Genomic DNA, 26,164 nt, shown 5'->3' with positions numbered 1-26,164 from the left:
CAATTTTAATCCGCCGTCAAGATCTGACGGGGTGAGGTCCTTGAATAACTCTTATTGGATTCTGTCTGTACTTGGCGCCAAAATGTACAAATGTGGTCACATTCTGAGAAAAACTGCCAAACCTGTTGTTCTGTTGCACAAAATGCTCCAGATGATGATGTCAAAGACGTCCCTTATAACTTACGTTTTATAATAGCGCCAGTCTCTACACAAGCACTCGCGGGTCTCCCCTCTGCTCTTTAAAGCCCGCCCAACCATCACTCAAATTCTACTCAAAGGGCAAATAAAAGAATTTTTGTACTGACTCAATACGGTCGATGTGGACTTGATATTGTGGACTCATCAAATTCTTTTGACCAACGCTTTATAAACCCAAAGACACTCATGGCTTTGTTAACAGTGGACATTATGTGGCAGTCAAATTTAAGTTTAAGGTTCAGAAGAACACTTTAATCGTTAACTAAATTTATACGGTCGAGTGCCGTATTTTCAAGAAAGTAACTCATAAACGTAGGAGTACTCAAAAAAAAGTCATAACGTTGCATTTAAGGCAGTTCAAGTTTAAAAGGTTGTATTTACAGTATCCAAGAAAACAATCAATATCTGACTGTAAGTTAATTAAATAAAGCCTAAAATCAGCATACATTACTACACGACAGTTTTGCCATTTTAGCATATTTCAGACTAGATCTAGCATATTTGAAAATGATATAGCTTGTAAAATGTGCAAATAGCCTGAAAACTAGCTTATTTTATAATGAACTTTTTAAAAGTGATCGAGCGGAATCAACGAAATTACAAAATAAATAACTATCAAGCATTTATTCCCTTAAGGAAAAAATTATTCCTCCAGATGTCCAAGTTGCCATTCTTAATGATGATTTTTCTCTTCTTGTGGTGGAAAACTTGTATTTGGGATATGCTTTTGAGCAAAAAAAAAGGATATGAATTTTCAACAAGAACTTGAAATCCGAAAGACGTGCGTTGAATTTATAAAACACTTGATTGATATTGCAGCTTCATCAATGGTATAGATAAGCTGCATTTAATTTGTTTAGTACAATTTATATATTTATAATATTTTGCTTTTCTGTTTCAGACTTCCTAATAATTTTCAAACGTTACAAATTATAAGCATATTTGCAGTCGAAAATATTCTCAGCGTCCATTAAAATACATTGGACTATATAAAAATATTCATATATAAAATTTTTAAGGACTCAAATATTGATGATTTGTTATCGCAAATTGACAAAATTCATCTCATTAGATGGGAGCAAATTAATAATACCGTCCAGTTTTGGGCAGAAGTCTTAGCGTATACAGACGCAGGAAACAATAAACGTTTTGAGTCTATTGCCTCTTTTGCAATTCAATTGCTGTCCTTACCGTGGTCTAAAGAGAAGGTTGAGCGCGTATTCAGTCAAATAAATCTTATCGAAACAAAACTACGGAAAAGACTCCAGCTATTTTAGGCATAAGGTTTGTTTTTAAAGTCATAATCAGTTATTTCTTAATTATAGTAGTAGTAGTGAAGCACATACTTTTAATTTCGCAGACATGGATGGCGCAGGCACGGAGAGTGCTGTCACTCATACAACCTACCCGAAAAATATGTGAGGCAAATTAAAACAAGAAAGGAAGTTTACTTCGGCAAGCCGAAGTGTTTATACCCCTGCAGTTATAAGAAATAATCAACTTGAGTAACACAATGTGAAATTTTTAAGGATTGTTGCTGACTTCAGTGACATTAAAAAAAATTATTTCATTCTTTTTGCAGATCATTTTTTTTATCATCTATATGTGAGAGTAGGTCAATTTTTATTAAACTGAATTCAAAATTATTAAAAATATAAAAAATAATATTCCCAATATTATAAGATAATACTTTAAAAATCCCCAAAGCTATAATTTGTTTCATTTTATTTTCCCACCAATTTTCCGATCGTTCCTATGGCAGCTATATGATATAGTTGTCCGATTTTGATAAAATTTAATTCAAAATTCAAAAATATAGTTGTGCGATCAGGCTGGATTCGACTTATATACACCTGCAAAAGAAAAAAGACTTTTGGGAAAGTTTCAGACCGATAGCTTTAAAACTAGTTTGCGTAGAAACGGACGGCCAGACAGACGGACATGGCTACATCGACTCGTCTATTGACGCTGATCAATAATATATAAACTTCATGGAATCGAAAACGTCTCCTTCACTGCGTTGCTTCAGACTGAATTCATTATACCCTTTGCAAGGGTATAAAAAACGAAAAATACAGCGTTGAAGAAAATTGTGAAATCTCAGATTTGATTAAAGATCTAGTTTAAGAAACAAAAAATACAAAAACTGCAAATTTCATTAGTGTTCTTGCATATTGTTTTTAGCTTATTTTTTTGAGATTCTAGCTCATTTGGCAGCTCATTCTCTGGCAACACTGGTACACGAGAATGTGTTAACAGTAAAGGGCCCCAATGACAACCCTGTAGCACTACAGATGTCATTTAGATCAATTTTGAAACCGCATTCTTGAATATAACCCTCTGAGTCCTACCATTCAAGTAACATGAATTCCAAGATAATAGATTACCAGGAAACCCAAGCTGATCTAATTTAAATAAAAGAAGTGAGTGGTTAACGGAGTCAGAGGCCTTACTAATATCAGAATATACTATGTCAGTCTGCATTTTTTTCATAAGACCATTTTTTACAATAGATGACAATTCAAGAAGGTTGGTGGTGTTCGATCTTCGCTTAACAAAACCATGCTGACACAGTGATATAAGCGAGGAACATAAATGTTCCAAATGAGAAGTGATAATACGTTTAAATGCTTTAGGAATTAAGCACACATCCAGGAAGTTAATCTGGACCGGGAGAACAAGTTGGCGTTGTTGTTGCTAAATCTCTTACGAGAGAGTTTTAGGTGATTACAGAGGAAAAAATACAATTTGCCCTATTTAAGGGATTAGGGTAGTTAGAATTTGACCAAGCTGTCGAACTATAAGTATTTTGGAAAAACTCAGCAAATAAATCAACAATTTCAGAATCCGTCGATGCCTCCATAGATTTTAGACGTACCGATGAAGGCAATGCCGATGCCTTACGCTTGGCATTAACAAAATTGTAAAACTGTTTCGGATCCTTTGAAAATTCAAATTTACATTGACTTAGATACATAGAGTAGAATTGCTGTTGAGAACATTAAAATCTGTTCGAGCCACAACATGTTTCAAAAAAATCTTCTGGTCTACCCGACTTTTTATACTTTTTGTAAGTGTTTGATTTAAGGTTTTGAAGCGCATTGGTTAAACAAGGAGGCCTGTTTAGGTTTGAAGGAAACCTATAAGGAATGCAATCATTAAAAAAAGTATTAAGCTCTATATAGAATAGTTCAGTGGCACTTTCAATGTCTGTACAATTGTACAAGTCCAATTATAATGAGAAATCATATTGTTAAGTTTATTATAGTCACATTTACGAAAACATCTCATTTTAGTTGGAGAAACTAAAGGAGAGAGGGTATCAGAGCAGGGGAGGCAAATTGCCAGTTCCATAGTTGGATGATATGGGTCTTCAGGAAGAACAAGAGCGTCAATTCTACATACTGTGATGTCAGACGGGTCTGAAGCAAACACAAGATCTAGTTGTCTTCTTAAGGAATTTTTTATAAAGCTTACTTGCTGTAACGATCATACTAAAAGGCCGTCCACCAAATCATGGGCTGATAACGGCATAGCGACAAATGAGTCAGTAGGAGGAGACCAAGAAATATCAGGTAGATTAAAGTCACCAAAACAATCAAAAGGTCTCTGTTAGAATGAAGGGATAAAACAGATTTTATTGCAGACAGATGGTGCTCATAAATTACTAGGTCAGAGCCAGGTGGAATATAAGAACATGTAACAAAAACAGATAAAGATTGCAAAGAAGCTTTTCCACTTAGAAATTCAATTTCATTGGGTATATGAATGAGAATTCATTCAGATGTTAGGCTAGGGTATCGGCAATCAGGACACCGCCCCCCCTACGTGAGTGGCGATCGGTCCTATAAGTATTAAAGTTATTAGCCAGAACTTCAGAGTCGGATATCCCTGGTTTCAGCCAAGTTTCCGTAAAAGCTAAAATATCTTCTGTAAATGCAGAGGAGTCAGCATAAAGCTTGGGTAGTTTCATATTTAATCCCCTAAAATTTTGATACGCCAAAATTAAACTTTTTAGTTTTTTGACACAGTGGAAGGCCTATTATTTGTTCTCGGTTTATTTGGAACAAATTCTTTAATTACTGAACCATCTTTAAGCCAAAAGCTTTTAGAAAGTAAAACAATAAAAATGTCAGGCGAAACAAATATTTTCGGATAGGAATTTTTCACGTATAAATTCCAGAAAATCCTCAGATGTTGTATCTGTGGTGAATCTAGAAACAAATAATTGCTTCCTTTGTGGAACAACTGAAAGTTTCTTTACGCTCCCCAGCAGCAGTGTGAACCTCACTATGCTGAGATACAGGACCGGTGCTTACAGTACCTATAGGAACGGTCGGCACCGATTTCTTTGACTTAGCCAGTACAGAAGCTTTTAGTCCGGAAACATGGACTTAACTAGAGCTAGCTGTATCCATACGCACAATTGGTTCGCTTAACCCTGTGTCGACAGGAACTGCTGCTACCAAGTTCGGATTCGGGTTGGATTCCATGGTGGTATTAACGGCGGTTAAGCTGGCTTTTTTGCGTTAAGACGACTCGGTTAATAATTTTGTATTATTAATCTGGGCACAGACGGTATGGAACCCCTCATTGAGTTGCCTAGAAGTACCCGAGATATTCAACAGGCTGTCTCGAGTTTGCTTCATAAAGCCGCTCATCTCAACCACCATTTCCTTGCAAAAACCACATGACCACATAAGACCAGAGTTAAAATTTTTAACGCTGCCGGTGAATCCTGCACATTTGACGACATAGCTCAAAGTAAATTTGGCACTGGGATCAAATTAAAAAATCACAAAAGCACAAAACACAAAAAAATAAGAACGCGAGATCGCGAAAATTTAACAAAACGTAGAGAAAAAAAATATTCCATCGACTGAGCGTGGCTTGTGCGACACTAACAACTTTCAGTACGAACAAATACAAAGTAAATCAAGCAAGAGAGAGAGAGAGAGTGAGAGAGAGAGAGTTGCAGAAAATAGCACCGAAAAAGTCTACTAGAAATTCAGCGGGTGCATAGAGAGCAGGTTACAGTTATAAAATAGAGCGAAGGAGATTGAGAGAGAGTAAAAGAGTTTTAGCAAGTTTAGGAGCGTAAGTTACACAAACAAAGCTATGAGATTAAACAAATCTAATAGAAATGCTAAAATAACATTAACACGTAAACATGTAAATAAATACACACAGAACATTCCCACAAAATCACTGGAAAAGACAAAAACTCGGAGCACAAAAGTAAACACAGCTGTTCACAAGCGACGGTAAATCGTATGTGACTCGCCTCCTCGTGATCGACTGATTGTGATCCACTGACCCTGCTGCCAGCGCCTTGCGGGTTTATATAGGGCCTCCGGGAACCGTTATTTCCCTTTGCGTACGACCCGCTCTCTACACCGCGCCCAGAGTCCTGGCTCCTGTTTGGCCCCCTTGTCCTTCATTCGTCCTGACTGATGCTGCCGTCCCGCTGGTTCCCGTGATGCAAAGGGCATGCTTGTGTGCCGCTCCGCTGCCGAGATGTGCCACCTTCTCTCTTGGTCCAAAGTTCCCCGCAGAGTCCAAAGTCCGGCCGCATCCCGTTACTTCCTTTTGCACACGGCACTCTCGCTCTGCCCGCCAAGTCTCCGCTCTCTTTTTCTCGATCCTTGGTCTCCAAACTCTCTTGGTCTTCAAACTCTCTTGCTCTCCAAACTCCACGTTCTCCAACTCTCACGTTCTCCATCCTTGATCTCCAAACTCTCAACTTCTCCAAGCGGTCTTCGCCGCGCCGTCACTACGAGAATTCGCCGCGTACCTGGTGAGCGGCCGGCCACCTGCTGCTTTAGTAACAACTATCCTAAACACACCGTTAAAGATAGAAGCTAGAGAAGAGTCAGAATCATCTATAGATAGACTATATCTCTACAGATCCCGATATAAAGGATAAAGATATAATATAATATATGTATATATAATATATTATATAAATATAAGATATATAAAGATACTCGACCGACTCGGATTCTAATAACAGCATTGAAGAAATAAAACCAACCACAATGGCTGAGGAGATAATTGCCATCCCGGAGTTCAACGGGCAAAGGATACACCTTCAGAGATTCGTAACATCTTTGAAGTTGGTTAACCTTACGAAAAGTACATTCGAGGTTTTGGCTGTAGAAGTCATAAAATCCAAAATAATTGAATCGACATTATACAGAGTCTAAAACAAAACCACAATAGAAGCCATAATTAAAAAACTACAAGATACTATAGTCGGAGAAACATCCGACGTAGTTAAGGCCGAAATGGCGTCCAATTGCGAGAGTTGGTTTTCGCAGTTACTTTGGAGAATGCCTGCAACAGCTGGGCAGACGAATTTAAACAGTACATGTGTGCCTGTTCTCGTAGAAGTGTATCCGGTATTCCTTCAATGATACTGTCGATTAATTCCTCGTCATCTATATGGATGTGTGCAGCCAACAGGGTCTTGTCATTAAAGTACGTAGCAAAGTCTTCATCTGGATGCCACTTTCGCTCCTGGAACTTGCGTCTGGACATTATCTTGCTCTCTTTTGACTGAAAAGCCTCTGCGAGTTGAGATAAGAGTTCCTGGCAAGGACAGAAAGTTCTCAGAAGAGTGCAACCAAATGGGCACGGTCTTTCAACTTTGACATAACCAGCATGCGAGTTATATCTTCACTTAGCTTGTACATTTTTATGATCGCGTTGAGCTGTGCGATCCAAGTGTTAACTGGAACTTTGCTGTTAGCAGCACCGTCAAAAGGTGGAAGCATTTCCTTAGCCGTGGTCAGCAAAGAGTTGTTGTTAAAAATGGCTTTATTAGGACTGGCAGCCTCTGCAACAAGATGTCCCAAATCCGATTGTTTTGATTTGGTGTGCACACATTGTTCTCGACTTCTGTCAAGTTACTCGTAGGAGGTGCGGTCACATTATTCAATGGCTGACGCCGGGAAACTTCCAACTTGAGAAACTCATTTTCCAATTGGACCGCTTCTAATTGACGCTTCAGACATTCCAATTGCATGGAAATTTCTGGAATGCACATGCTGTTGTTGGCAGCTTCGTCGTTGTTTTGGGCACCCAGCGACGTAGCCCCAACATAGACCTGATCGGCTCCGCCATTTGCAGCAGTATTTGGCCCAGCTTCAATGTCGGTCATCTCCTCGGGGTCCAGTACTGGACATTCTCCTCGGGCCTCGGGAGGCACACCATTCAACCGCGTTGCTAATGTTGCCTTGGTGGCGCTTTTCGGCAACCCAAGTTTTTCCAGCCAACATCGGAGTTCTGATGCTGTGTAGCCGTCCGCAGCTATGGTGTCCATCATTACGAACTATTTTAAATAACTTACTTAATAACTTTTGCTCGTAAAGGACGCGAGAAAAAAAATTTTTTTTTTTTGCGGTTATCCCACTTTTGAAATTGTAGATGTTTCCTATTAGGCGGTCGCAGCAAAAGTGATCTTCATTGCACAGAACGTATTTCACCAGAGTTCAGGGTATACAGTATGAGGGAGTAAGACAAACATAGTGTTTCCTAAGAGTAACAGGGATGTTTATATCTTGTGTGTAATAAATGTGTGACCTAACTTAATGTAGAATGTATGTATGACAGATTCTTAGGGTTATGTATACGTATGTATGTGTGAGTGTCTGCTTGCTACACTTTTTATGAAGTGGAATAATAAAAGAGTCCTTCCAGATAGTAGAAAAAACTAATGATGAAATAGACAAATTAAAAAGATTAAGAATTGGTTTACAAATGGTTGACGCACAAAACTTAAGCACACATCCAAGAAGTCCATCTGGACATGATGGCGTTGTTGCTGTCGAACTATAAGTAGTTTGGTAAAACTTAGCAAATAAATCAGCAACTTCAGAATACGTCGATGCCTCCATTGAGTTTAGACGTACCGATGAAGGCAGTGCCGATGACTTACGCTTGGCATAAACAAAGTTGTAAAACTGTTTAGGATCATTTGAAAATTCCAATTTACATCGATTTAGATACATAGAATAGCAATGAGCCACCACATATTTCTAAAAATCTGATGGCCTACCCGATACTTTTAAATACTTACTTACTTGATAAATTTGTAATAGAAACTGGGGGTAATTCAGATATAAATTTTGTTAATTCACTAATAAATAACTTAATAACTATACAAACAAAATATTTGAGTAAAGTTATTTTCATGGTAATGAATCTCTGGATTTGATTTTAAGTAGGCCTTCAACTGTCATATTTGTGAAAAGATTTTACCGTTGGATAGGATTCTAGATTATTGTCATTATACAGGTAGATGCAGAGGTGCATCCCATTCTAAATGTAATTTAGTATTGAAAACGTGTAATTTTATCCCAGTTTTCTTCCACAATTTTTCTAAGTATGATTTTCACTTGTTTATCAAAGAACTTACACCTACACCTGGAGAAATTAAAGTTATTACTACAAACAAGGAGCACTTTATTTCATTAATAAAAAACATTGAAAATGAATGTGGAAACTGTTTTGAGATTAGCTTTCTAGAGACATCCAATTTTGAAGTTGATCAACTTAAATCAGTAAGATCACATTTAAATTGTGAAAAGAAATTTAGGCTTATGCGGAAGAAACGTGTACTCCAATATGAATATCTTGATAAGAGCATAGATTAGAAGAAACTTATTTACCATCAAGAGAACAATTTTATAATCAGTTTACTGAAAATCAATATTCTCAAGAGGATTATAGGCATGCCGTTAAAGTTTGGACACAACTTTCCTGTAAATCTCTAGGGGAATAACTAGAGATTTATTTAAAAACTGATGTGTTATTATTAACTGACGTTTTTGAAAATTTCCGTTTCATTTGCATGAAAATTTATTCTCTTGATGCAGCTCATTTTTATACAACACCAGGTTTATCTTGTAAGGCAATGCTGAAAACCACAAATTGAGTTACAGTAAATAACTGATATTGATATGTATAAATTTATATAAAGTGGAATTCCACAAAAGCAAATGATGGTAAGGAGTAATGATTTTTAATGTATTTAGATGCAAATAATTTGTATGGTTAGGCAATGTCTCAACCTTTAATTTATCAAGGGTTCGAGTGGTTGTCTCCCATAGACATAGAAAATTGAGAAGTAGAAAATATTTAAATCGATGGTGATTATGGTTATATTTTCGAAGTGGTTTTGGACTATCCATAAAGTACATACTTACATAGTGGCTATCGTTTTGTTAAACCACTAAGTTATCCACTAATAGCGAAAAAATAAGAAAAATTAATTGCCGACCTCGGAAATAAAAAATTATATAAATCATTATACAAATTTACAGCAGCGTTTGCATACGTTTGGGCAAAAGCCTTGGCTCATAGCAAAATAGCTATAAATTCATTTGAAAAACATTTTTTAAAATTATTAAATGACGCAGTCTACGGTCAATTCCTCGAAAATATGGATAAACTGGTTGACATTAAGAAAGTTAGTGGTTGGGAATCTAAATAAATATATATAATATAAATATATAATATATATAATATAAATATATAATATATATAATATAAATATATAATATATATAATATAAATATATAATATATATAATATAAATATATAATATATATAATATAAATATAATACATATATAATATAAATAAAAGTGGTCCTAAAAATAATGTGCACGGGCATTAATTTCCAAATTTAATTTCCAAAGTGCGACAAAACTACTGAATGATTTTTATACAATTCATATGTATACGATAAACCCCTGCATCTTGGGTTTACAGTATTAGAGTTATCAATGTGGAACATGTATAATTTCCATTATCAGTATATGAAACCAAAATTTCAACAAAATATAAGATTAAATTACCTTTATCTATACAATTAAAATTGATGACTTTCATAGAGATATTCGGGATGATAAAGACTTCAAATTTGATATTTCTAGATATTCCGAAGAAAGAGCTAAATTATATGATTTAAAGATGATCTTCATTGTAGACAAGAGTCAGAATTTGTTGGTCTCCGTCATAAGGTTTATTGTTACAAAATTGATTTTATGTACAAATCGTTTATAAAATCTAAAATAGTAACGAGAGCAGCGTTATAATCTAGATATTGAAAAATATAAACGGGTTATTTTCACTGAAAAACGAGTGTATGGCAGTATGACAGTTTTTAGATCTAAATTGCATACCATAAATATTTATAAAATGAAAAAATAATTATTAATGGTAATGATACGAGCAGAAAAGTTGAAGCTGAAAAATTGTCTTCAGTGCCTTACCATAATAAGGTTTTAATAGAAATGGAGCTCATATTAAATGTTCAATTACTTGAAGGAGAGTCTGTAGTTTGCAATATATAAAATATATATATCGACCACCTACTGTACCAAAAGTACTAAAAGGGCACACACTGTAACATTTTGTCGCAGTGCTTATACAATTCAGGGTCTCGGTTATCAACCTAAGTGCCCGAAATGCGAACCACTCGCTGTGCCTTGGCCCACACGCTGAAAGTGCAAGTGTCAGCATAATTGCAACACGAGCGGACCTCATGTATGTGCATATACCTCCGCGCTCCAGACTAAGTGAGCATAGCTATATACTTAAGAATACATAGGACGTCTCTCCGCTGCCGCTGTTGGCAGCGCCGCTACGAGACTTAGACCTCTATAGTTCCTAAGTAAATTGGGCTTGAAAAGACACTCCTTCGAGCTCGGAGCGGCAAAAACGGCTGCTCCGAAAAAATCAATAAATTTGTACAAAACCAAATATAAAATAAATGATAAATTTAAATAGCGGGAGCGGGAATATTACATGGACACAAGATGTAAACTTGGAGAACGAGGACATCGAAGGACCGCAAGAGGGAAAAACAATGGAAATGGAAACACAAAAAAATTAGCAGCAGACAACGATAAATGTGATGTGTGCTGAACGCAGTGGTGTGGTGGAAAGAATAAAAGTCAGAAGGGCTGAATTACTGAAGCTACTAAATAGCGGAAGTAAATTAAATTGGAACAATTCGGTAAAACTACATGCCGAACTTGAACAAATAATAAATTTACTAAGGGAAAGAACAAATCAAACCACAGCCACACACACATCCACCTACCCCGCAATTAAAAGTCTTGCTAAAGCTGAATTTGAATATGAGGACATGAATAGGTAAAACTTAGGCTTTTCTCCCTTGATACATTGCTCAAGTACCCAGAAGGCGATAGTATTGAGCACCGTCCCGACCCTAAAAATTAAATCAGTTATTAACAATAACAAGATACTTGGAAGACATCTTTCATTGATGGTTTCAAGAATCTTAAAAAAAATCCATTAAATAATGGAGTGGGACGAATTATATAAAGAACTAAATAATATAAAAATTGATTATGTCAGATCTTATAAGTCATTATCAAGACCCTGGCCAGCACAGCAAAACACTGTGATCAAGCATGCCGAAATATTAGTAAACCGCTTCAATACAGCGCGCATACTTTTACATGATCAGAGAGATAGGCTTAACAAAGCACATTGGTCTCAGGTATCAAAATGTTGTAGATATCAGTAGATTGTGTGTATTCGCCCATCCAAATTTATATAAACATGACCGCCCAGTGGTTCAGTGAGAAATCACAGAATTCACGGGTTCGTAGTGGGTTTGTTGCGGGTATAACTACAGTCGGCTTTATAATTTGCTTGTCCTCGGGGTCCTCTAGCCTCGTTGACACGGTGTTCCAGTTTTGTAGCTCCCTGAAGATCCTTATCCGCTGCTTGTCCCTGACGCGTTGACTCGGCCACTGCTTGGCAACAATTCATACTCGCTATGGGGTCAGCCGTGCGGGCTTGGGGTAGCGTCACCGTTCTCAGACTAGGGTGAACAGACTGACGTGCTCTCCAGGATCCTCTTGACACGCGACCGCCTGTCCCTTGCTCTGTCCCAGATGGTCCCACTGGGGTTTCCGCTCAGATCGTGCGGACAGTCAAGGCGAAACGCCAGGAAGCTGCCTCGCTTTTCACTTCGCTTTCACACCTTGTGAAAGTTCCTCTCTAGACTCAACCTTTCGCTTACGGTCCATGCCGTTCCTAGGGGCTCGATCTTCCTTGCGTGGCTGTTGCGGTGTAGTGTCCTGCTTGCTGATGGCGGTGTCCTGCGAACTGCTCCTGACTGGGTGGCTGTACGTAGCGTAACTTCTGGTGTTGGGTTCTCGGGCGTACGCCGATCCAGGACTTCTCTCCCTTCTGGCTCGTTACTCTCGGGGTTCGATCGCGCCGTTCCGGGACTTCACAAATCGGAACCGTAGGCTCTCCTGGAAAATTCCACTCGAGACCGTACTGATCGACCACTCTCTCTTCTGGCTGATCGCACCCGGACCTGCTCAATTCCACTTGGCGCACGGCGCTCACGCCGGGACACGCCAAAGTAGTGCTTGGGGCGAGGTACACTGGGTTTAGACAGGCTTACCCCCGAGCTCACGATTTCTTGTCGTCGGCCTTCACTGCTCCAATTCTGGCAAACTCTCCAGGCATAACGCTAGGACTTCGTTGACAGGAATAAGCAGATCGCCTTGGCTGAGCCGTGTGATGCCCCTTGGACCTTAACCACCTGGGTCTCAGTTCAGAGATTCCTTGTAATCCCAATCCCGAACGTCTCGATGTAGCGATCTTGCTCCTTGTAGGCTCGCACGGCGCTGCTTTCGACGACTCGCCTTGATGTGACTCCTTTATAGTTTACTTGGTCGGTTGTCTGTTCACCTGATATCTGATCGACTGCTTGTCTTAACTCTTTATTTATATGGACGTTGATGCACTTCGAACAGTAAAAACAAGTGGCCCAACGACACCAAGCACGTGCTTGTTACGCGCGGGGTCCTTTTATCAATTTGGGCAAAAAATGCGAGTTCGCGAGGAAGATACATACATAAAACAAATAGAGACGGGGCACAAATAAAAATAAAAGACAACTAAGAATTAAGCAAATGAGTTAAAATGTTAGTTTATAATACCGGAATAGATGTTGAAATGCAAATTAAATGATAAAGTTTATTATAGATATTACATAGAACGCGAAAGTGCTCGTGCAGACAAAAATTTGATGTACATCGTGGCAAATTTAGAGGATAATAATTTCGTATTAGTCTAACGGAAACGTTGAATGTTAGGTGGTTAAAAAGATCTGCAGAACCAATGTCACTTCTTATAAGATTTTGTATAAAAATAGTACCAAGAATTGTTCTACGATTTACTTGTGTAGGTAAATTAAGCAATTGTTATCTACTCTCAATACGGTCGATGTGCACTTGATATTGTGGATTCCAAACCGACGAACAATATTCCAAAATAGGACGGACAAGGGAGGTAAATAATAATTTGGTCGTATAAGGGTCATCAAATTCTTTTGGCTTTATAAACCCAAGAACACTAATGGCTTTGTTAACAGTGGACATAATGTGGCAGTCAAATTGAAGTTTAGGTTCAAGAAGAACACCTAAATCGTTAACTGAATATATACGGTCAAGTGGCGTATTTTTAAGAAAGTAACTGATAAACGTAGGAGTACCCCTATAAAAAGTCATAACGTTGCATTTAAGGCAGTTCAAATTTAAAAGGTTGTACTCACACCATCCATGAAAACAATCAATATCCGACTGTAAGTTAAATCCCGACGCTATATCATTATATGATAACCAAAGCTTAACATCATCAGCATACATTAGTACACGAGAATGTGTTATGATTGAGGGAAGATCGGTAATAAACTAAGTAAACAGCAAAGGGCCCAAATGACTACCCTGAGGCACTCCAGATGTCACGTAGATCAATTTTGAAACAGCATTCTTGAATATAACCCTCTGAGTCAACATGAAATCCAAGATAATATATTACCAGAAACCCACGCTGATCTAATTTAAATAAAAGAAGTGAGTGGTTAACGGAGTCAAAGGCCCTACTAAAATCTGCATATACAATGTCAGTCTGCATTTTTTTCTTAAACCCATTTATTACAATAGATGACCGGGAGAACAAGTTGGCGTTGTTGTTGCTAAATCTCTTACGAGAGAGCTTTTGGGGGAGAAAATACAATTTGCCCTATTTAAGGGATTAGGGTAGTTAGAATTTGACCAAGCTGTCGAACTATAAGTAGTTTGGAAAAACTCAGCAAATAAAACAGCAATTTCAGAATCCGTCGATGCCTCCATTGATTTTAGACGTACCGATGAAGGCAATGCCGATGCCTTATGCTTGGCATGCTTGTAAAACTGTTTCGGATCGTTTGAAAATTCAAATTTACATCGACTTAGATATATAGAGTAGCAATGACTGTTGAGAACATTAAAATCTGTTCGAGCCACAACATATTTCAAAAAAATCTTCTGGTCTACACGATTTTTTATACTTTTTGTAAGTGCTAGATTTAAGGTTTTTAAGTTTTTGAAGCGCATTGATAAAACAAGGAGGCCTGTTTAGGTTTGAAGGAAACCTATAAGGAATGCAATCATTAAAAAAAGTATATAGAATAGTTCAGTGGCACTTTCAATGTCTGTACAATTGTACAAGTCTTATAATGAGAAATCATATCGTTAAGTTTATTATAGTCACATTTACGAAAACATCTCAATTTAAGTTGGAGGAACTAAAGAAAAGTGGGTATCAGAGCAGGGGAGGCACTAGGATGAGATCCAGGAATGGTGCCTACTGTACCAATATGTACGGCCGGCACCGATAGCAAGTACAGAAGGTTATATTCCGAAAACACGGACTTCACTCGAGCTAGCTGTATCCATAGGCACAGTTGGTTCATTTACCCCTGTGTCAACAGAAACTGCTGCTACCAAGTTCGGATTTGGGGTAGATTCCATAATCGTATTAACGGCGGTTAAGCTAGCTTTTTTGCGTTTAGGAGACGGTATTGAACCCCTCATTGAGTTGTTTAGAGCTCCTGAGAAGTTCAATAGGCTGTCTCAAGTCTGCTTCAAAAAGCCGCTCATCTCAACCAACATTTCCTTGCAGGACCCACATGACAACATAAAACCAGAATTAAGATCAATAATATCTTAAACCCTGCCGGTAAATCCTGTGCATTTGACGTGCATCAAGTACAATTTTTCTTAGGTCAGACAAGAGCCATTATAAGAAAACAAAGTTTTTTTATAGAAAGTGAAATAAAATAAAATATGAACAAGGAAGAACGCTATAGTCGAGTGCCTCGAGTATCAGATACCCGTTACCCAGCTTAAGGGAGCAAATATATAAAATATATAAGCAGCTATGCGATATTTTAGGGCGCGGCCTACCAGCTATTTCAGTAGATGTTATGTGGGCGGCAGACAGATTTAAGCGTTTTGGCCATTTCTGGGCGTTACAGTGGGCGTGGCACCTACTTTGTGAGTCGATAGGTATTGATGAGACAAATACATTTCAGTTTAAATTTTGTTTCTATCATAAAAACTGTAGGCCCTACAGATTTTCGCGGATTGCGGGCGTTAGAGTGGGCGTGGCACCCCGCTGAAACAAACAAAAATGTCCGCAGCCCAGCAGCGGACAAAATTGCCTACACTTCATTTGGCCGGATGCTCGTGCATAGCCGGCAAGCACTGCATATTTGCTAGGCCGCTATGAGTATCATGTTGTTAAGCTCTAAGTCGAAAATTGAATTCAGTTCACACTATGCTCTATATCAATAAAATACAAAAGTTCTATAGTCTTGAAAAACTCCGGCAGACAGCCGTTAAATATCTTGTTATTATTTGCGCTGTCTTAGTCTCTAGGCCAGCAGGCGAAGGGGGTCAGTTACCTCCCAACTTAATTCATCCTTATCTATAAAGGTGAAAGGACAACCATCCGGCTAAGACAGCTGCGAGGGATCTCAAATTTCTACGTGTGAAGAAGTTGCCAAAACAACCTCCTCTTTTCGCACCCACGGGTGCTGCTATTCCCAGTCACCTTACACCAAAAGGCGCAGCTAGCGGTGATCATTTCCCCGCACTCACGGGCGAACGTGGCAAGTGGCTGCCATTAGCAGTAATTTTACAAGTACAGGCGCTGATAGCGACAACCATTTTCCCCCGCACATAAGTGTGGGCAATATCGAAGAAGACCTGCTTTCAACCAGTGCGGCTGAGGAGAACCGCACCAATAATAAGTATAATTTATATACTTTATTTAAGCGGAAATGAATCCTTTTAGCTGTTACATACTTTCTGAGGAATCTAGTATACTCTTTTACTTTACGAGTAACGGGTATAAAAAATACCAAAAAAATAAATTTGGGATCAAATTCAAAAGCCACAAAGGCACCATATGCGTAGAATTCCTGGCGAAATGGTCACGAAGAACGTGCAGTGTGCGACGGCGGATTATCGTGATGCAAAAACCAAGAGTTGTTGGCCCATAATTCTGGTCTTTTTGACGAATTGCTTCACGCAAACGACGCATAACGCTCAAATAATATTCCTTATTAACATTTTGGCTAGGTGGAAGGTCCAAATGGTCTTTCAAAATGATTTTTACAGATTCTTCTAATATTCCGATCATATCAGTAAGTTCTCTAACAGTCAACCGACGATTTTTGAGCACTAATTCCTTCCCTTCATTGACGTGTTAATCATCTACTGCGTCGATGGTCGTCCGGACCGCTCAACACGTTACCGACCATTTTTGAAATCTTTCTACCACTCATAAACTTTTTTATGGGACATGGTATATTACCAAAGGCCTTCTGCAACATCTCCAACGTTCCCGCAGCAAAAATTCCATTCCGCAAACAAAATTTAATGGTACTTCCCTGCTCAATTAAATCAGATATTGTAAAAATCGACAAATGCCTTCTTGATCGTTTGGTAAACACAAGCGTAAATATAGTACTGATACTGACATTGACATGAATTTTAAATCATGTAGTATCATAAAACCGAAAAAAATGTAAAAAAAAATTACAATTTATTAAGTTAATTTTTGTTTAAAAGATTTCCATCACTTTAACAATATCTCTTGGTCTTCCTCATTTGCGTTTGACATATAGTGGCACTACATAATCAACGCAGCATTTTCCAGTCTTAATAAACCCTCTGCAGGTCTTTCCCATCCCTGCGAATCCATGCCTTTAACTCATCGTTTTTAAGCTAGGCATCTCGCCATTTTTGTTTGTATTGCTTCGTCATTTCACTTGCTAATTTACGCGCACTTTTTATTTAGAGATGGGAACACTAAGCGAGTGATGACATTAGCGCATTTCGAGAAAAACAAACGATATGCCAACACATTTTCTGGTTTGTTTGTAAGTACTTAAGTGTTAACAACTAAAAAAAAAGCCGAGAAAAAAACCAACTGAATTTATAAAAAAGTCAGAATTTCCGCTTTTTACAATTCCCGCAATTCACAAATTTTTCACGCAGTAAGCCTTCAAAACAAACCAGTTATGACGGGGAAAAACCCAAATTGGCAGCACTGCTGCTCGCCAAAGAAAAAAGCCATCTATTAACTTAACTTTGCAGAGCTGTATATCATTCAGTTTTGCCATTTGGGTACGTATTTTAATTCGATCATCTTAACTTATTTTCTATACATTTTGTATTTAAAAGTTAACTAACGGGTATCTAATAACAGAGAAACTCTCTTTTTTCTTTGTTATTATAGCCAATTGTACAACAAAAAAATATTGCAACACAAAGATGTGAGTTTTTCGATAAACTCTTCACGCGATAAACGAAAGTATTGAAAAATGTTTTCATACCATTAATTGCCAAGAAAAGTTTTTGGTTAATCGTAAATCTATACCAAATGTGGTCACATATGAAACATTTTTTTTCTTTTTGATGATTAAATTATTATAAAAGACATAAATTTGATATTTCGTCTTACTGCAACAACGCAAAAATCCGGCTACACTTTTTTTTGGAAAAGGGGTAATAGGATCTAAATAGAGTGTGCAATCTAGGATTCAGTTTCCTTGCTGGATATCTCCCTGGCACTCCCCTTAACAGACTATAGCGTTCTTCCTATAAAGGTAAGAGTAAGCAATAATTGCATCATCAACAGCAGTTTAATGCCCTCAGTAAAGTTTAACGGAAACAATTGCGTTTAAAAGTTAGCCCTAAACAAAAGTGAGAGTAAGCATTTATATTGGAAATTAATAATTGCAAATAGCGGAGATGGCAGCAACAGGAAGAACAGTAAACAATGCTAACGAAGAACTTTACCAGAATCGACAGCATCAGCAGAGACTGTGGCAGCGTTAAAGCGACGCTTAGTTATATATATAAATTGTTAGACTTAAGAGAAGTTACTTCTTAATCTAACTCAATAAATAAATGTTTGATTTTATTTAAATAAAATTTTTATTCATCTCTCAACTTATACACACTGGTCGGCATAAATTTTTAAAAAAAATTTAAAGTAAAAGGAAAAAATTAGAAATTTTTCATCGACTTAAAGTTTATGTAATAAATAATTAATTAAAATCCCCAAAAAATTGTATTTAGCTCTTACTATACTACACATACGAGGGTAGTCCGATAAGTACTTAGCCTTCAAAAAAAAAACGAAAATTTTGGAAAAGTGGAGATTTATTTCAACATAATCTCCTTTTAGCTCGATACCCTTGACCCAGCGATTCTCCAACTTCTTTAGCCCGTCTGAAAAATACGTTTCTCCAGATATGCAAAATAGGCCTCTGTGGCGAAGCAAATTTCTGTTTAGCGAGTGACATTTTCAAGTTTGGAAACAAAAAGAAGTCATACGATACCAAATCTGGAGAATATGGGGTGACAGTTCCTAGCCCAACTCGACCAATTTGGCCTTGGCGTGTGCGAAAGTGTGAGCCTTTTTGTTTTTTAGTTATTGACGGGACTTCTCAGCCCTCGGATTTGCCCGCAGTGCAGCAGTGCAACGTATTACATTAAAAAGAGAATCGAACAAATTATTAAGCACGGTTTGACCCAATACGAATATGTTGGAAACTGTTCATAAAGTTTTATAAAGCTTTCTAAAAACCGATGAAGGAAATATTCAGGATATTAAATACAACATAGAAAAACAACCTATCAAGGCAGACCGACGGATTCATAGCGTCGTTTTATTTTATATGCTACACTTTATACTATGCTTTTACTAAGCAGCGAGTCTGCTTTAGAGGCTTCATACCAAAAAACCAAACGGGTCAAAAACTTTGAGGTGCGATTTTTTTTTTTTACGATTTTATAATTATTATAAATAAAATAAATTTATAATTTTTTCATATTATTTTCCCACTAATTTCCCGATTGTTCCTAAGACAGCTATATGATATAGTCGTCTGATTTTGATAAAATGTAATTGCTAATTCAGAACTAATTAAAAAATGCTATTTCCAAGCTAAGAAGGTTATAAGTCAAAAAGCACAAAAGCTATAATTTGTTATATATTATTTTCCCACCAATTTTCAGATCGTTCCTATGACAGCTATATGATATAGTCTTCCGATTTTGATAAAATTAAATTCGAAATTCAGAAATATTTCAAAAATGTTATTTTCAAGCTTAGAAAGTAATATGTTAAAAAACACCGAAGATATCATTTTTTCATATTATTTTACCACTAATTTTCCGAACATTACTATGGCAGCTATATGATATAGTCGTCCGATTTTAATAAACTTTAGTTTGAAATTTTGAACTAATTAAAAAATTTTGTTTCTAAGCTTAGATGGTTTTATGTTAAAAATTTTTTTCATATTATTTTACCACTAATATTCCGATCATTCATATGGCATGGCCGTCCGATTTTGATAAAATTTAATTAGAAATTCAGAACTAATTAAAAAATGTTATTTCCAAGCTTAGAAGGTTATATGTTAAAAAACACCGAAGATATAATTTTTATTTTATTTTTTCCCCGATAGTTCCTATGGGAGCTATAAGATATAGTTGTCCGATTCGGCTGGTTCCGACCTGCAATAGAAAGAAGACTTTTGGGAAAGTTTCAGCCCGATAGCTTCAAAACTGAGAGACTAGTTTGCGTAGAAACGGACAGACAGACGGACATGGCTCGGTCGACTCGTCTAGTGATGCTGATCAAGAATATATATACTTTATGGGGTCGGAAACGTCTCCTTCACTGCGTTGCTAACTTTTGACTGAAATTATTATACCCTGCAAGGGTATAAAAAGTAGACGTCCTAACGGAGTATGACAAAATTTATTGCATTCAGTTGTTACTTGATTCTTGCCCAGTGTGGTCGTGTTTCCTAGCGGTCGGAGATGCCAAACTGGTTTGGTGCCATAATATTTATTTCATTCTCAAAGTGTTATTAATTCACCTTAAGCTGAAAAATAACGATGCCAACAAACAAGCACCACGCAACCTTAACGTGATTTAGTGGCTTAAAGAGTGTTATCTCGGTGTAATCTGCGAAGAATACCACGAGGTGACTAACTGAAGAATTGGGAGTCCACTGTATTTTTGTTATTTACTACTAGATTATTTATTGGGAATCTCGGTTTTTCGCATCACTGTATTTGCAATAAAAGAAAATCTCTTCTAGTTGAAAGTGTTTTTTTTTGTAATTTGCAAGTAATTTTATAATTTTTCCCCTTTTATTCAATTTCTTTGGTTCTACGAGAAGCTAAACTAATAAAACTATTAAATTTGTATACTTAATTACTCCAAATTAAAATACAAAAAAGGGAAAACAAAAAAAGGAAATGATTCTACAGCAGGATTCGATACCCATACAACTTTGATTGGCAGGCCTCAATGCCAAACAGCAAGCAGGCCCTCGAGCGACTAGATTCTAACTAAAATACAGCCATGCCGGTTCTACGCTTAAAATGCGCGTTCCACGATATGACTTACTGAAAGACATGCGGTTCTGGCCGAGCACCTGCCTGCCTTTCAGACTTTTGGCCTAGAGAACTACCAATCTTAGCTGTCTAAAAAAATAATAATAAATAAAGCAATATTTCAAGGATCTCATCCAATACAAACTTTAACTGTCATTGTCCCTTCTATACTGACTATAGTCAAGTGTACGAATTTAGTGCTTTAATAAGGTAACCTGTTACCACATTAATAGAACCACAGCTTTGTTTGTTTGTATTAGACACAGTATTTGGTTTCTACCTATTATCCTTCAATCTGTAAGAAACGATCTACAAAAGAGTTGCAAAGACAACAAAATTTAAGGTCTAGACTCTACAAAAAGTATAGAGATTCCGTATCACATTCCGCCCTTTTGAAATAGTTACTACTAATACTACACTCTCAGATCAGTCTTACCAATACGTAACGTGTCATTTGATAGCTCAGTTCAGTGTGCTGAGGTACTGCACATAGATATTGAGCAGACTTTTTTAATTTTTCTTAAGATAACATTCATTTCGGTCGCGTGTATAAGTGTTTTCTTAACGCTCCGCAAAAACAATTATTCACTCACTTCAATTAATTAAATAATCTTTGCGTACTTTTAATAAACAAGTTTTTAAGATGGTGGATGAGCGCACTCAACGCCAAAAACAACAAGATGAAGTCTGTGAAAAAATTCAGAGAGAGTAAGAAAAACGTCGTCTTTCTTTGGCCCGTAACAATGCTTATTTCTCCGTCTAGAACCGAATGTGCAAGAAAGTGCAAGTTTACTGACTGCGAAAAACAAAGAACTAGTTTTTGCTCTCCCGCCCTGCTTCTCACCGCTTTAACGCCATGGAGCGAACAATGCAAAACTCCAACCGAGCTTCTGCCACCTAGTGCAACAACGACAGCAACTACTACGTCAACTACAACGGTCTCTGTCGCCAACAATGCAATAACGACTCCACTCTCTTCTTCAATGGGTAAAGCAACAACACAACTAAGTGCAAAAATCGGGTCAAACGGCAAAAACAAAGCTAAGGTAGAAGAAATGACAACTCCACAAGCGGGTTCGGTCATGCAGACAGGCATGGATCGCTACATTAATATTTTCTAGCGCAAGCTTACACCCCCAAAAAAATATGACGGGAATAAGCCCAAAGTAAACCGTACCAACAAAATCCCTCAAAATCTCGGGCCATTAAATAAAAATAGATTTTTCATTCTGGCGGAGCCCGAAACAGAGTCTGAATTAGCCCCAAGGAAACATAAGCCACCACCTATGTATCTTTATTCGGGAGAAGATCTCGAAAAGATCACACAATACCACCTTCATACAGACCGATAAGTTTACTCTACTGTCTGTCAAAACTGCTCTAAAAATGCCTATTGCCGATCATAATCCCGTTTCTGAATATGCTTTCGAAAGAGTCTGGCTTGATGGCCTTAAGCATAAAATCAGAACTATTCTGCTAGAAAACACTCACAGGATACTTGAATCGTACCTTTACAACAGAGAATTCGCCGTGAGATACAACACTACAACGATTACACTATAGAGGCTGGAGTTATCCAAGGTAGCGACCTTGGTCCAACTTTATTTCTCCTTTACACTGCAGATATTTCCACCAACGATCGGCTAACTACTTATACATTCGCAGACGACACCGCGATCATATGTCGGTCCAAATGACCAATTCAGGCAATAGCACTAATAGCTAATCGTGGTAGTGGAAAGGTGGTTATCAGACATGCGTATAAAAATAAATGCGCAAAAGTGGAAATATCAAAACAAAAAGCGTCCTACCACACCAAGCTAACTTCTCATACAAACTAGCTCGCCAGGGGCATAGCCAGTGTTTCATACCGGACAATACCGGACGATTAAAATAAAATACCTTATTAGAGTCCTTAAATCTCGCGTCAGTCATCTTGACTGTCAAACAACTTTTTAAATTAAGATTTTATATACGGAAATATATTATATAGCTGCCATAGGAACTATCGAAAATTTGTGAGAAATGAATATTAAACAAATTATGGCTTCGGTGTTTTTTGACATATTTTCTTATACTAATGGAAATATCATTTTTTGTATTATTAAGAATAAGACGACATATTTTTTTAAACATGTTGCTTTGTTGGTTTTGTTTGTATTTTCATTTACTCTAGGATATAGAATATTTTAACTTTTTAGAATTACAAATGAAATTTTACAAAAAAATCTGACGACTAGAAAATTTTGCTATCATTGATAACTGCAAGGGTATATAAACTTTGGCTTGCCGAAATTAACTTCCTTTCTTGTTTTATTTTATTTTGTCTTTATCTAAAATACGAAACAATTTTTTGTATAATTCTTTTAATTAAATTTTAATTTTTTAATAGTTTTTTTTGATTGATTAGAATTCTTTTAATTAAATTTTAATTTTTTAGTAGTTTTTTTTATTGATTTTTTTATTTCTTTAGGCGTGCGATTTTTTGGTTTTTCATTTTTATGATTTTACCTATTTTTATTTGCAAACAATTTTAGAATTTTTAATTTTTTGTTCAATTTTCTTGGTTCTTCTAGAACCTACACTATTAAAAATATAACTTTTTTTTTGGTTTTTGAAAATTGCGACCTGCAATCGCGCCTTGACGAAATGGTTGTATATATACACAAAAATAAAAACTGATAGTTTCGTTTCAATTAGTTTTTTCCTTCCAGAAATATTGCTCGAAAAATTTGATTTTTTTAAACAAAAAAAAACATGAAAATAAATTTTTAAAAATTTGTTTGCCCGGTAGTTCCTATGGGAGCTATAAGATATAGTTGTCCGATCCGGCTGGTTCCGACTTATATACTACCTGCAATAGAAAGAAGACTTTTGGGAAAGTTTCAGCCCGAAAGCTTTAAAACTGAGAGACTAGTTTTCGTAGAAACGGATGGACGGACATGGCTAGATCGACTCGTCTTGCGACGCTGATCAAGAATATATATACTTTATGGGGTCGGAAACGTCTACTTCACTGCGTTGCAAACTTCTGACTGAAATCATTATAACCTCTGCAAGGGTATAATTATATCTTCGGTGTTTTTTAGCATATAACCTCCTACGCTTGGAATTGACATTTTTAAATTGGTTTTGAATTTCGAATTAAATTGTATCAAAATCGCACGACTATATTATATAGCTTCCATAGAAACGATCGGAAAATTAGTTGGAAAATATGAAAAAATTATATCTTTGGTGTTTTTTAGCATATAACCTCCTACGCTTGGAAATAACATTTTTAAAATTTTTAAGAATTTCGAATTCAATTTAATAAAAATCGGACTACTCTAACATATAGATGCCAAAAATGGTCTAAAAAAAGAATGAAATAATTTATTTTTAATATCACTGAAGTCATCAAAAATCTTTAAAAATTGCACATGGTGTTACTAAAGTTGATTTTTTCTTATAACTGCAAGGTTATACAAACTTCGGCTTGCCTTTGGCTGGCCTTGGTACGCAATTCTTTTAGTTTTGTCGATACTTTTCGATTGATGTATCACTTGAAACAATCGGACGTTTACTGTAGATTTTCATTTCTTCGTGTATATATTATGGTAGTCGCCTTCGCACACCCTTTTGGTGAGCTTCGTCAATACGTGGACTGCTGTCCACAGTGATAATATAATATAATATAATATAATTATAATAAGACAATGGGACATATGAGCAACAAAAGTCAATGATAATACTCGTACATCATATAGGCAAACTACAAAATTATTTTTTATTTTAATGACTAATTTAAACTAGACGAATATGTGTTTGTCGATATCATAGCAGTTTAGTTTAAAATATTTTTAAATTAAATTACCTGTAAGATATTTAATCTATATTCGATTACATTAATTTTGCCATCGGATCCATTTAAAACAGAGAAAATATGCTTTAACAAATCCTTTAGAATAATCCAATCAGAGCACTTTGTCGATAAAAGCTTTAAAGATTCGAGTGATTCTCTTCGTGCGATGTCCCCTTTACTGTATAGATTTTGTATAAGAACGTATCCAACTTTTCGAGCATAACGACTGCAATCGAAGTTTAACATATTAAAAATTAATCCGATGCTTTCAAGTGAATTTTCAGGGCTTCTTAAAATTGACCTTTGCAAAGGGGGATATATAAATGAATCAAATTCAGATTCTGTAAGCGATTCCAAAAGTGGACGGCAGGCTGTAATGAAGGACTTATCAGGCTTGCATTTGCATAAAATCATGCTTTTTACAAAGTATTCCGACACCTTTTCCGTATATTTTTCTAATATAACTGACTGTTTGCTTTTAGATTCAAATTGAATCATGACCATGAACATAATGGTAACATTACTAGTTGCTTCCATTTGAAACATTACGTCTAAAGTTTCATTAAAAATTACTGTACTATCCCATAACTCATACAATATTTTTGTTCTTGCGTCTCCAATTTTTTGGTTTGTAGATAATAAAGTTAGCTGATAGAATAACGACTGAAATTCAAAAAATTTGTTTTTTTCAGTTTTAAAGATGTTAGAATTTCTGTCTGCTTGTTTCAGTAATAGAGATATCCACCCCAATGCTATAACAGCCGATTTACAAGACTTTTGAGGGGAAGCACTGGCCAAGTCTTTAAATAAAAGAGATTTAAAGACGTTAAGCATATGTTCAATTGTTAAATCATGGTGAATTGCTACGAGGTCAATAAGGAGATCTCTAACTATTCGTTGCGACGCCAGATCCTTATACTTTGTAATCGTAGTTCCAATCACTTTACATATGCCTCGAATAATTGTTGAATTTATACCTATAAGTAAGAAAAAATATTATTGTAACAATAAATTAAGTAAATTTGTATTACTGCATTCAAATGTTTAAAAGTATTTGTTTTACGTTTCCCACATATGCATGCCCAGATCGACCAGAAAACTACCGATAACTTAGTCAAATACTAAACGACACAATTTAGTGTTATACATGTTAAACTGGCCCCAAAAAGGATGCTGTTAGTTTGTAGTAGAGTTGGACCCTTAATCAAAATAAAGTGGTCAAAAAAATTTTAAATAAAAAAAACCTTTTTTTGGTATATTCTTGTTTGTAATTATATCTCGAGTTTACTTGAAGGCGTCTATAGAAACTCTAA

At 36.4% G+C, this 26,164-nt stretch overlaps 1 protein-coding gene across 3 annotated transcripts in view; it reads right to left on the bottom strand.

The window, feature by feature from the left end:
* LOC108030938 (eIF-2-alpha kinase activator GCN1) overlaps positions 1-26,164 on the bottom strand; it is a 49,292-nt gene that overhangs the window by 7,799 nt on the left and 15,329 nt on the right. Inside the window, exon 3 of one of the 3 annotated variants that reach the window (XR_007763780.1) lies at positions 24,864-25,077. The exons of 1 other annotated variant lie outside the window; for it this stretch is intronic. Coding sequence is in view for 1 of the 2 variants with exons in the window: in XM_044092676.2 (XP_043948611.1) it covers positions 24,864-25,828 (965 nt within the window). In the remaining variant the exon portion in view is untranslated. Of the gene's footprint in view, positions 1-24,863; positions 25,829-26,164 lie in introns of all 3 variants that reach the window. One more of the 3 variants, XM_044092676.2, reaches the window with a different exon arrangement.

The sequence above is a fragment of the Drosophila biarmipes genome, chromosome 3L, assembly GCF_025231255.1.
Source record: "Drosophila biarmipes strain raj3 chromosome 3L, RU_DBia_V1.1, whole genome shotgun sequence".
Taxonomy (NCBI): domain Eukaryota; kingdom Metazoa; phylum Arthropoda; class Insecta; order Diptera; family Drosophilidae; genus Drosophila; species Drosophila biarmipes.
Note: the sequence above shows the minus strand (reverse complement) of the source record. Positions and strands in the feature narration are given on the sequence as shown.